Source organism: Oncorhynchus masou, unplaced genomic scaffold (genome assembly GCF_036934945.1).
Source record: "Oncorhynchus masou masou isolate Uvic2021 unplaced genomic scaffold, UVic_Omas_1.1 unplaced_scaffold_1306, whole genome shotgun sequence".
In the NCBI taxonomy this organism is placed as follows: Eukaryota; Metazoa; Chordata; class Actinopteri; order Salmoniformes; family Salmonidae; genus Oncorhynchus; species Oncorhynchus masou.
The window spans coordinates 137087-150310 of NW_027002919.1; the positions used below are offsets into that span (position 1 = coordinate 137087).

Sequence of the window (13224 nt, forward strand, 5' to 3'; positions counted from 1 at the left end):
AATAATGATGATCCACACCCTATATGTGCCAAATAATGATGATCCACACCCAATATTGTCCAAATAATGATGATCCACACCCTATATGGGCCAAATAATGATGATCCACACCCTATGGACCAAATAATGATGATCCACACCCTATATGGGCCAAACAATGATGATACACACCCTATATGGGCCAAATAATGATGATCCACACCCTATATGTGCCAAATAATGATGATACACACCCTATATGGGCCAAATAATGATGATCCACACACTATATGGGCCAAATAATGATGATCCACACCCTATGTGGGCCAAATAATGATCATACACACCTCTTCAAATATAGATATAATAATCTATTGAGCTCACAAGCAACGAATTAATCTACTATGGTGTAGATTATATATAATATCTTTTTAAGTACCTCAATGGACCATAAAGGAAATCACACCACAAACTATCACCCTCTAGCACTTAAAGAGATCACAAAGATCATAGATACATTAGAACTAGTGGATACATGGAGGCTGACACACCCTGACCGAGTGAGATATACATGGAGGATTCTTAATCAAGATTACTTCCTGGTCTTGTTCTTGTTGGCATCAAAAGTGTTAATAGGAGACCGAATGCGATCGGACCACCATCTTATTGGCCTCCATATAAGTCTTACAGAATTTACAAGTTGACAGGGATATTGGACATTTAATCAAAGCATATTGGATTACAATTTCTTCTTAACTATGACAAAATATTTAATCATTTACTTTTTTTCTGCACAACACACAGTACCAGTCAAAAGTTTGGACACCTACTCATTCAAGGGTTTTTCTTTATTTTTGACTATTTTATATATTGTAGAATAATAGTGAAGTAATAACACACATGGAATCATGTAGTAAACAAAAAATTGCTAAATAAATGAAAATATATTTTAGATTTTAGATTCTTCAGAGTAGCCACCCTTTGCCTTACTGACAGCTTTGCACACTCTTGGCATTCTCTCAACCAGCTTCATGAGGTAGTCACCTGGAATGCATTTCAATTAACAGGTGTGCATTGATAAAAAATCATTTGTGGAATTCCATTCCTGCTTAATGCGTTTGAGCCAAACAGTTGTGTTGTGACAAGGTAGAGGAGGTACACAGAAGATAGCCATGTTTGGAAAAAGACCTAGTCCATATTATGGCAAGAACAACTCAAATAAGCAAAGAGGAAACTACAGTCATCATTGCTAAGACATGAAGGTCAGTCAATCAGGAACATTTCAAGAACTTTGAAAGTTTCTTTAAGTAAAATCATAAAACCATCAAGTGCTATGATGAATAAGTGACTGCCACATGAAAGGAGGACCCAGAGTTACCTCTGCTGCAGAGGAAAATTCCTTAGTGTTAACTGCACCTCAGATTGCAGCCCAATTGAATGCTTCACAGAGCTCCAGTATCAGACACATCCCAACATCAACTTTTCAGAGGAGACTGCGTGAATCAGGCCTTCATGGTCGGATTGCTGCAAACAAACAACTACTAAAGGACACCAATAATTTTGGTTACTGCATAATTCCAGGTGTATTATTTCATAGTGTTGATGTCTTCACTATTATTCTACAATGTAGAAAATAGTAAAATGAATGAAAAACCTCAGAACGAGTAGGTGGGATGGGCTGAGAGTGGCTGAGGGGGAGGGATTAAAGAGATGAGGTCTATGGTGATAGGTGGGATGGGCTGAGAGTGGCTGAGGGGGAGGGATTAAAGAGATGAGGTCTATGGTGATAGGTGGGATGGGCTGAGAGTGGCTGAGGGGGATTAAAGAGATGAGGTCTATGGTGATAGGTGGGATGGGCTGAGAGTGGCTGAGGGGAGGATTAAAGAGATGAGGTCTATGGTGATAGGTGGGATGGGCTGAGAGTGGCTGAGGGGGAGGGATTAAAGAGATGAGGTCTATGGTGATAGGTGGGATGGGCTGAGAGTGGCTGAGGGGGAGGGATTAAAGAGATGAGGTCTATGGTGATAGGTGGGATGGGCTGAGAGTGGCTGAGGGGGAGGGATTAAAGAGATGAGGTCTATGGTGATAGGTGGGATGGGCTGAGAGAGGCTGAGGGGCAGGATTAAAGAGCTTTGTTTGTTAATTTAATTATTGTTATGTGATTTCTTTATGTAAAAGTACCATGTATGTAAAATGTATGTAACAGAAAAGCTGAAAATATCAAAATGTGTTCTCCGAAGAGGGTGTGTTGTAATGGCTATATACTGAGGAGCAGTTCTTGCTCGGTGGTGGAGGGATCTGTTTGGGTCAGGGGTTGGGGTACGTACAGAGGAGTGGTTCTTGCTCAGTGGTGGAGGTAATCTGTTTGGGTTAGGGTTGGGGTACGTACAGAGGAGTGGTTCTTGCTCAGTGGTGGAGGTAATGTGTTTGGGTCAGGGTTGGGAATGCGTGCAGAGGAGTGGTTCTTGCTCGGTGGTGGAGGGGATCTGTTTGGGTCAGGGTTGGGGTACGTACAAGAGGAGTGGTTCTTGCTCAGTGGTGGAGGTAATGTGTTTGGGTCAGGGTTGGGAGTACGTACAGAGGAGTGGTTCTTGCTCAGTGGTGGAGTAATCTGTTTGGGTCAGGGTTGGGGTACGTAGAGGAGTGGTTCTTGCTCGGTGGTGGAGGTAATCTGTTTGGAGTTGGGTTGGGGTACGTACAGAGGAGTGGTTCCTGCTCGGTGGTGAAGGGGATCTGTTTGGGTCAGGGTTTTGGTCAGGGTTGGGGTACGATGAGGAGTGGTTCTTGCTCAGTGGTGGAGGGGATCTGTTTGAGTCAGGGTTTGGGTCAGGGTTGGGGTACGTACAGAGGAGTGGTTCCTGCTCAGTGGTGAAGGGGATCTGTTTGGGTCAGGGTTTTGGTCAGGGTTGGGGTACGTACCGAGGAGTGGTTCCTGCTCGGTGGTGGAGGGGATCTGTTTGGGTCAGGGTTGGGGTACGTACCGAGGAGTGGTTCCTGCTCGGTGGTGGAGGGGATCTGTTGGGGTTTGTCCATCCAGGGGGTAGCGTGCACCGCGACGCTCCAGTCACTCCAGGTGCCGATCTCCATGTCCTTAGAAGCCACCTGGATGATGTACTCCTTCCCTGCGTACGCATCCGTTATGGTGTGGGCCGTACTGTCTGACAACTCCACCTGAAACACACCAATCAGAGAGAAGCACCATCCGTTATGGTGTGGGCCGTACTGTCTGACAACTCCACCTGAAACACACCAATCAGAGAGAAGCACCATCCGTTATGGTGTGGGCCGTACTGTCTGACAACTCCACCTGAAACACACCAATCAGAGAGAAGCACCAGACAGCCAATCAGAAAGAAGAGGTAGACACACAGGAAGTGTGATATTATTGATTAAAACAAAGTGATGTAATAAATGACACAACAACGAACTAACAATACTGAGGATCACTGCTGATGTGGACCACATGGTCAGCATTAGTAGATGGAGGCACTTCAACCCATTATGGAGAAAACAAATCTCCTTTAGGAAACACTATTACACTGGGAATAACCAGTTCTACACCTGTCTGTGAGAAGGAAACAACGTGTCGTTTCAACACTCTGCTCCCAGGCTGCTGCTCTCATACCGTCACCACTTCCCCTGACATGACGAATAGCCTGACCACCTGAACCAAAGGTTTTTCATGTATCAAATAGTGGGAACATGTGGGAATGGAGGATTAAAACCAAACAACAACAAACAATCCATATTGAGTGTCACTGAATACTGCAAGGAAAGGGATGTCAGTGTTCCAACCTAGAGAGAAGAAGAAGAAGAGAGAAATGATTGAAGAACTTCAGAGCTGTTACATCCAGGGACAACTCCTTTAAGGGTCCACTGCAGCCGTCTCAACATCAAAAACAACATTTTACATAGTTGTATAGACACTGAGTGGACAAAACATTAGGAACACCTGCTCTTTCCATGACATAGACTGACCAGGTGAATCCAGGCGATCCCTTTTGAATCCACTTCAATCAGTGTAGATGAAGTGGAGGAGACAGGATTAAAGAAGAATGTTTAAGCCTTGAGACAATTGAGACATGGATTGTGTATGTGTGCCAGAGGGTGAACGGGCAAGACAAAATATTTAAGTGCCTTTGAACGGGGTATGGTATTAGGTGCCAGGCGCACTGGTTAGATTGTGTCAAGAACTGCAACGCTGCTGGGTTTTACACACTCAACAGTTTCCTGTGTGTCAGAATGGTTCACCACCTAAAGGACATCCAGCTAACTTGACACAACTGTGGGAAGCATTGTAGTCAACATGGGCCAGCATCCCTGTGGAACGCGTTCGACACCTTGTACAGTCTATGACCTGATGTTCTGAGGGCACAAAGGGAGTGGAACTCAGTATTAGGATGTAGTGTCCGACCAAACACACAGAACGTTGGTAACATACGATATTCATGTTCAAGACACATTTCATGGGTTTTATGAGGGTTTGGAGAATATTCCATCGACGTCCCACCGAGTTCATGACTTCGTATATCAATTATACAGTCTACTGTCCAGGAAGAAATGTGAGCCCTGTCCCTCTGTAATATAGAAAGTATAATCAATACGTACACTAACATTCTGCAAACACATGAAACCAGTGATGGAGGGAATCTGACCTCTGATCAGGGCATCATGGCAGAACTCAGTACAATTTAGGCAGGATTCATATATAGGAAATGTTTATGCATTGGTATTGAGAGGAATGGTAATGCATTGGTATTGAGATGATGGTATTGCATTGGTACTGAGAGGATGGTAATGCATTTGTATTGAGATGATGGTAATGCATTGGTACTTAGAGGATGGTAATGCATTGTATTGAGATGTATGGTAATGCATTGGTATTGAGAGGATGGTAATGCATTGGTATTGAGAGGAATGGCAATGCATTGATATTGAGAGGATGGTAATGTATCGGTATTGAGAGGATGGTAATGCATTGGTATTGAGAGGATGGTAATGCATTGGTATTGAGATGATGGTAATGCATTGGTATTGAGAGGATGGTAATGCATTGGTATTGAGATGATGGTAATGCATTGGTATTGAGAGGATGGTAATGCATTTGTATTGAGAGGATGGTAGTACATTGGTATTGAGAGGAATGGTAATGCATTGGTATAGAGAGGAATGACAATGCATTGGTATTGAGAGGAATGGTAATGCATTGGTATTGAGAGGATGGTAATGCATTGGTATGGAGATGAATGGTAATGTATTGGTATTGAGATGATGGTAATGCATTGGTATTGAGAGGATGGTAATGTATTGGTATTGAGAGGAATGGTAATGCATTGGTATTGAGAGGATGGTAATGCATTGGCATTGAGATGAATGGTAATGCATTGGTATTGAGAGGATGGTAATGCATTGTTATTGAGAGGATGGTAATGCATTGATATTGAGAGGATGGTAATGTATTGATATTGAGATGAATGGCAATGCATGGTATTGAGATGATGGTAATGTATTGGTATTGAGAGGATGGTAATGCATTGGTATTGAGATGATGGTAATGCATTGGTATTGAGAGGAATGGTAATGCATTGGTATTGAGATGATGGTAATGTATTGTTATCGAGAGGAATGGTAATGCACTGGTATTGAGGCGGAATGGCAATGCATTGGTATTGAGAGGAATGGTAATGCATTGGTATTGAGATGATGGTAATGCATCGGTATTGAGAGGAATGGTAATGCATTGGTATTGAGATGATGGTAATGCATTGGTATTGAGAGGATGGTAATGCATTGGTATTGAGAGGAATGGTAATGCATTGGTACTGAGAGGAATGAATGCATTGGTATTGAGAGGATGGTAATGCATTGTTATTGAGATGATGGTAATGCATTGGTATTGAGATGATGGTAATGCATTGGTATTGAGAAGATGGTAATGCATTGGTATTTAGAGGATGGTTATGCATTGGTATTGAGAGCATGGTAATGCATTGGTATTGATATGAATGGTAATGCATTGGTATTGAGATGATGGTAATGCATTTGTATTGAGATGAATGGTAATGCATTGGTATTGAGAGGATGGTTATGCATTGGTATTGAGATGAATGGTAATGCATTGGTATTGAGAGGATGGTAATGCATTGGTATTGAGATGAATGGTAATGCATTGGTATTGAGAGGATGGTAATGCATTGGTATTGAGAGGAATGTTAATGCATTGGTATTGAGAGGAATGATCATGCATTGGTACTGAGAGGATGGTAATGCATTGGTATTGAGAGGAATGATCATGCATTGGTACTGAGAGGATGGTAATGCATTGGTATTGAGAGGATGGCAATGCATTGGTATTGAGATGATGGTAATGCATTGGTATTGATATGATGGTAATGCATTGGTATTGAGATGATGGTAATGCATTGGTATTGAGATGAATGGTAATGCATTGGTATTGAGAGGATGGTAATGCATTGGTATTGAGATGATGGTAATGCATATGTATTGAGATGATGGTAATGCATTGGTATTGAGATGAATGGTAATGCATTGGTATTGAGATGAATGGTAATGCATTGATATTGAAGGATGGTAATGCATTGATATTGAGAGGATGGTAATGTATTGATATTGAGATGAATGGTAATGCATTGGTATTGAGAGGATGGTAATGCATTGGTATTGATTGGATGGTAATGCATTGGTATTGAGAGGAATGGTAATGCATTGGTATTGAGAGGATGATAATGTATTGTTATTGAGAGGAATGGTAATGCATTGGTATTGAGCGGAATGGCAATGCATTGGTATTGAGAGGAATGGTAATGCATTGGTATTGAGATGATGGTAATGCATTGGTATTGAGAGGAATGGTAATGCATTGGTATTGAGATGATGGTAATGCATTGGTATTGAGAGGATGGTAATGCATTGGTATTGAGAGGAATGGTAATGCATTGGTACTGAGAGGAATGAATGCATTGGTATTGAGAGGATGGTAATGCATTGTTATTGAGATGATGGTAATGCATTGGTATTTAGAGGATGGTAATGCATTGGTATTGAGAAGATGGTAATGCATTGGTATTTAGAGGATGGTTATGCATTGGTATTGAGAGGATGGTAATGCATTGGTATTGAGATGAATGGTAATGCATTGGTATTGAGATGATGGTAATGCATTGATATTGAGATGAATGGTAATGCATTGGTATTGAGAGGATGGTTATGCATTGGTATTGAAATGAATGGTAATGCATTGGTATTGAGAGGATGGTAATGCATTGGTATTGAGAGGATGGTAATGCATTGGTATTGAGAGGATGGCAATGCATTGGTATTGAGATGATGGTAATGCATTGGTATTGATATGATGGTAATGCATTGGTATTGAGATGAATGGTAATGCATTGGTATTGAGAGGATGGTAATGTATTGGTATTGAGATGAATGGTAATACATTGGTATTGAGAGGATGGTAATGCATTGATATTGAGAGGATGGTAATGCATTGGTATTGAGATGAATGGTAATGCATTGGTATTGAGATGAATGGTAATGTATTGGTATTGAGAGGATGGTAATGCATTGGTATTGAGATGATGGTAATGCATATGTATTGAGATGATGGTAATGTAGTGGTATTGAGAGGATGGTAATGCAGTGGTATTGAGAGGATGGTAGTGCATTGGAGACTGCAGACTGTATAAAGGAAAGGTGATCTTTCACATTGTTCATCATGCAGTGTAGATACTACATTCACCCAGCTACTACAGTAGTGATAGAAAGGCTCTGACTCACGTGTTGCCACTGGTCTCTAATGAGGGGTCTGTATCGTAGGAAGTACTTCAGGGGGAAGATCTCTACATCAGGCCAGGTTGAGGGACTGTTCCAGGTGACCTCCAGACGACGCACGTTGCTGGGGATGGGAGTGGCCACCACCCTTTCAGGGGGTCTGGTTTCACTACAGGGAGAGAAATGGGTTGGGGTTCACATCACCACAATATAATATATACAGTTGTCAGAAATGTACACACCTTAGCCAAATACATTTTTTTTACAATTAATGACATTTCATCTTAGTAAACATTCCCTGTCTTAGGTCAGTTCGAATCACCATTTTATTTTAAGAATGTGAAATGTCAAAAAAATAGTAGAGAGAATTATTTATTTTAGCTTTAATTTATTTATTCACACTCCCAGTAGGTCAGAAGTTTAAATACACTCAATTAGCATTTTATAGCATTGCCTATAAATTGTTTAACTTAGGTCAAACATTTTGAGTAGCCTTCCACAAGCTTCCCTCAATAAATTGGGTGAATTTTGGCCCATTCCTCCTGACAGAGCTGATATAACTGAGTCAGGTTTGTAGGCCTCCTTGCTCGCACACGCTTTTTCAGTTCTGCCACAACATTTCTATAGGATTGAGGTCAGGGCTTTGTGATGGTCACTCCAATACTTTGACTTTGTTGTCCTTAAGCCATTTTTTTAAAGTATGTTTGGTGTCATTGTCCAATTGGAAGACACATTTGCGACCAATCTTTAACTTCCTGACTGATGTCTTGAGATGCTGCTCCAGTATATCCACATAATTTTCCTCATGATGCCATCTATTCCTCATGAAGCCATCTATTTTGTGAAGTGCACCAGTCCCTCCTGCAGCAAAGCACCCCCACAACATGATGCTGCCACCCCCGTGCTTCACAATTGGGATGTGTTCTTCGGCTTGCAAGCCTCTCCCTGTTTCCTCCAAACAAAACGATGGTCATTATGGCCAAACAGTTCTATTTTTGTTTCATCAGACCAGAGGACATTTCTCCAAAAAGTCTGATCTTTGTCCCAATGTGCAGTTGCAAACCGTAGTCTGGCTTTTTTATGGCGGTTTTGGAGCAATTGCTTCTTCCTTGCTGAACGGCCTTTCAGGTTATGTCGATATAGGACTCGTTTTACTGTGGATATAGATACTTTTGTGCCTCTTTCCTCCTGCATCTTCACAAGGTCCTTTACTGTTGTTCTGGGATTGATTTACACTTTTCACACCAAAGTACCTTCATCTCTAGGAGACAGAACGCAGCTCCTTCCTGGGCGGTATGACTCCATTTTATTTTCTGAGGTCTTGGCTGATTTCTTTTGATTTTCCCATGATGTCAAGCAAAGAGGCACTGAGTTTGAAGGTAGGCCTTGAAATACATCCAAGCTGTTTAAATGCACAGTCAACTTAGTGTATGTACACTTCTGACCCACTGGAATTGTGATACAGTGAATTATAAGGGAAATAATCTGTCTGTAAACAATTGTTGGAAAAATGACTTGTGTCATGCACAAAGTAGATGTCCTCACCGACTTCCCAAACGAAAGTTTGTTAACAAGAAATTTGTGGAGTGGTTGAAAAATGAGTTTTAATGACTCCAACCTAAGTGTATGTAAACTTCCGACTTCAAATGTATACAGAGAGAGAGAGACATCAGACCAAACAGTGGCAAACGGAGGATAACAACATGGACCCACTCCAAAGTTCCCCAACAGATCCACAGATGATTTCCACTCCACCCTCGTATTAAATCAAAGAACATTTTATTTGTCACGTTCTCCGAGTACAGCAGCTGTACACCTTAAATGTTTGCTTATAACCGACAATGCAGCTTTAAGAACAGTTAAAAACATATCTACGAAATAAACTCAAGGAAAAAAAGTAAAACAATAAAATAACAATAGCGAGGCTGTGAACAGACGGTACGGAGTCAATGGGAAGCGGAGGGCACGAGAGCTTCAAGTAGTGCTAAGGAATTAACATGGTCCTCCCTGAGGCTCCAGACTGTAAACAGACGGTACGGAGTCAATGGGAAGCGGAGAGGCACGAGAGCTTCAAGTAGCGCTAAGGAATTAACATGGTCCTCCCTGAGGCTCCAGGCTGTGAACAGACGGTACGGAGTCAATGGGAAGCGGAGGGCACGAGAGCTTCAAGTAGCGCTAAGGAATTAACATGGTCCTCCCTGAGGCTCCAGACTGTAAACAGACGGTACGGAGTCAATGGGAAGCGGAGGGCACGAGAGCTTCAAGTAGCGCTAAGGAATTAACATGGTCCTCCCTGAGGCTCCAGGCTGTAAACAGACGGTACGGAGTCAATGGGAAGCGGAGGGCACGAGAGCTTCAAGTAGCGCTAAGGAATTAACATGGTCCTCCCTGAGGCTCCAGGCTGTAAACAGACTGTACGGAGTCAATGGGAAGCGGAGGGCACGAGAGCTTCAAGTAGCGCTAAGGAATTAACATGGTCCTCCCTGAGGCTCCAGGCTGTAAACAGACGGTACGGAGTCAATGGGAAGCGGAGGGGCACGAGAGCTTCAAGTAGCGCTAAGGAATTAACATGGTCCTCCCTGAGGCTCCAGACTGTAAACAGACGGTACGGAGTCAATGGGAAGCGGAGGGACACGAGGCTTCAAGTAGCGCTAAGGAATTAACATGGTCCTCCCTGAGGCTCCAGGCTGTAAACAGACGGTGCGGAGTCAATGGGAAGCGGAGAGGCACGAGAGCTTCAAGTAGCGCTAAGGAATTAACATGGTCCTCCCTGAGGCTCCAGACTGTAAACAGACGGTACGGAGTCAATGGGAAGCGGAGGGGCACGAGAGCTTCAAGTAGCGCTAAGGAATTAACATGGTCCTCCCTGAGGCTCCAGACTGTAAACAGACGGTACGGAGTCAATGGGAAGCGGAGGAGGAACACGAGCTTCAGAAAGTAGTGTAAGGAATTAAAATGGTCTCCCTGAGGCTCCAGACTGTAAACAGACGGTACGGAGTCAATGGGAAAGCGGAGGGCACGAGCTTCAGAAGTAGCGCTAGGAATTAACATGGTCCTCCCTGAGGCTCAGACTGTAAACAGACGGTACGGAGTCAATGGGAAGCGGAGGGGCACGAGCTTCCAAGTAGCGCTAAGGAATTGCATGGTCCTCCCTGAGGCTCAGACTGTAAACAAACTGATGCAGGAGTCAATGGGGAAACGGAGGGACGAAGCTAAGTAGCGCTAAGGAATTAACATGGTCCTCCCTGAAACAGACTGTAAACAGACGGTGGTCAATGGGGCCGGAGAACACGAGCTTCAAGTAGCGCTAAGGAATTAACATGGTCCTCCCTGAGGCTCCAGACTGTAAACAGACGGTACGGAGTCAATGGGAAGCGGAGGGCACGAGAGCTTCTATTAGCGCTAAGGAATTAGCATGGTCCTCCCTGAGGCTCAGACTGTAAACAGACGATGCGAGTCAATGGGAGACGGAGAACACAGCAAGGAGTAACATGGTCAGTAGAGTAGGTCTGGAAACAGACAATATCCTAAGGAATTAACAGGTCCTCCCTGAGGCTCCAGACTGTAAACAGACGGTATCAATGGGAAAGCGGAGAACATTCAAGAGTGCTAAGTTAAAACAAGACTTAAACAGGTAAAATAACGGAATCAAATTGCGCTAAGGAATTAACAGTACTCCGTTGCTGTCAATACTGTCTATTATCTATCCTTTACTCCAGACTGTAAACAGTATCACTGCTGAGAGCTTACAAGTGTGCTAAGGAATTATCTATGGTCCTCCCTACCCAGACTGTACCTACAGTAATGGGAAGAGGAGGGAGCACGAGAGCTTCAAGTTACATGGTCTATTATCTATCCTTTCACCCCTACCTACAGTATTGGTCTGTTAGACTGTAAACAGACGATATTGGGATAGCGTAAGGAATTAACATGGTCCTCCCTCTCCAGACTGTAAACAGACGGTACAGCATACTGCTGTTAAGTAGTCTAAGGAATTATCTATCCTCCCTGAGGCTCCAGACTGTACCTACAGTCAATGGGGACTGAGAGGCTGTTACTGTCTATTAACATGGTCCTTTAGGCTCCAGACTAAACCTACAGTATACTGAGGGGCACGAGAGCTGTCGCTATTATCATGGTCCTCCCTGACCCCAAAACCTACAGTATACTGCTGTTACTAGTGCTATTATCTGGTCCTTTGAGGCTCCAGACTGTAAACAGGCGGTACAGTATACGGAGAGAGGCAGAGCTTACTGTCTATGGTATCTAGGCTCCAGACTTAAACCCCAATACCTACAGTATACTGCATGGTCCTCCCTGAGGCTCCAGACTTATCTATCCTGTTGTCTAGTCACTTTACCCAGACTGTAAACCTACAGTATACTGCGCTAAGGAATTAACATGGTCATTGATCTAGACTGTAAACCTTTACCCCTACGCTAAGGAATACTGAGGCTCCAGACTTACTGTCTATTATCTATCATGGTCCTCCCTGAGGCTCCAGACTGTAAACAGACGGTACGGAGTCATACTGAGGAGCTGTTCAAGTAGTGCTATTATGGTCTATCCTTGTAAACCCGGAGTCTGGGGACCTACAGCGAGCTTCAAGTAGCGCTAAGGAATTGGTCCTCCCTGAGGCTCAGACTGTACTGTCTGTTTCCATCTATCCTTTCCCTGACTCCAGACTGTAAACCTACAGTATACTGAGAACTGAGCTTCAAGTAGCGCTAAGTTAACATGATGATCCTCCCTGAGGCTTGTAAACCCCTACCTACAGTATACTGCTGGAATTACATGGTCTGTTATCTATCCTTAAGGAATGTATGGTCCCCTCACCTACAGTATACATGGTCTGTTACTGTCAGGCGATATCAATGGGAAGCGGAGGGCACGAGAGCTTCAAAATGGCTTAAGGAATTAACATGGTCCTCCCTGAGGGCTCCAGACTGTAGACGGTACGGAGTAATGGGAGACGGAGAACACAGAGCTTCAAGTAGCGCTAAGGAATTAACATGGTCTCCCTGAGGCTCCAGACTGTAAACAGACTGCGAGTCAATGGGAGAGCGGAGGGAGAGCACGAGCTCAAGTAGCGCTAAGGAATTCTGGTTAGGCTCCAGACTGTAAACAGACTACAGTATACTGCTAAGGAATTAACATGTCTATTATCTATCCTTTACCACGAGAGCTACGCTACAGTATACTGCTGACTGTACTGTCTGTTATCTATCCTTTTACCCCTACTCTACAGTATAATAGACTGCTGTTACTGTCTATTATCTATCCTTTACTCCAGACTGTAAACAGACGGTACAGTATGGGAAGCGGAGGGGCACGAGACTTCAATTATCTATAACATGGTTACCCCTAGACTGTAAACAGACGGTATGGAGTCAATGGGAAGCTGTTACTGTGCTAAGGAATTATCTATCCACTTTAATGTAAACCCCATGG

At 43.3% G+C, this 13224-nt stretch overlaps 1 protein-coding gene across 1 annotated transcript in view; it reads right to left on the reverse strand.

Moving 5' to 3' along the window:
• Positions 1-1634: 1634 nt before the first annotated feature.
• Positions 1635-13224, reverse strand: part of LOC135530263 (ciliary neurotrophic factor receptor subunit alpha-like) — a gene marked incomplete at its 5' end in the record, with an annotated part of 29631 nt that continues 18041 nt past the window's right edge. The window contains 3 exons of the mRNA XM_064958612.1: positions 1635-1667; positions 2899-3150; positions 7780-7942. Coding sequence (XP_064814684.1) covers positions 1635-1667; positions 2899-3150; positions 7780-7942 — 448 coding nt within the window. The remainder of the gene's footprint in view (positions 1668-2898; positions 3151-7779; positions 7943-13224) is intronic.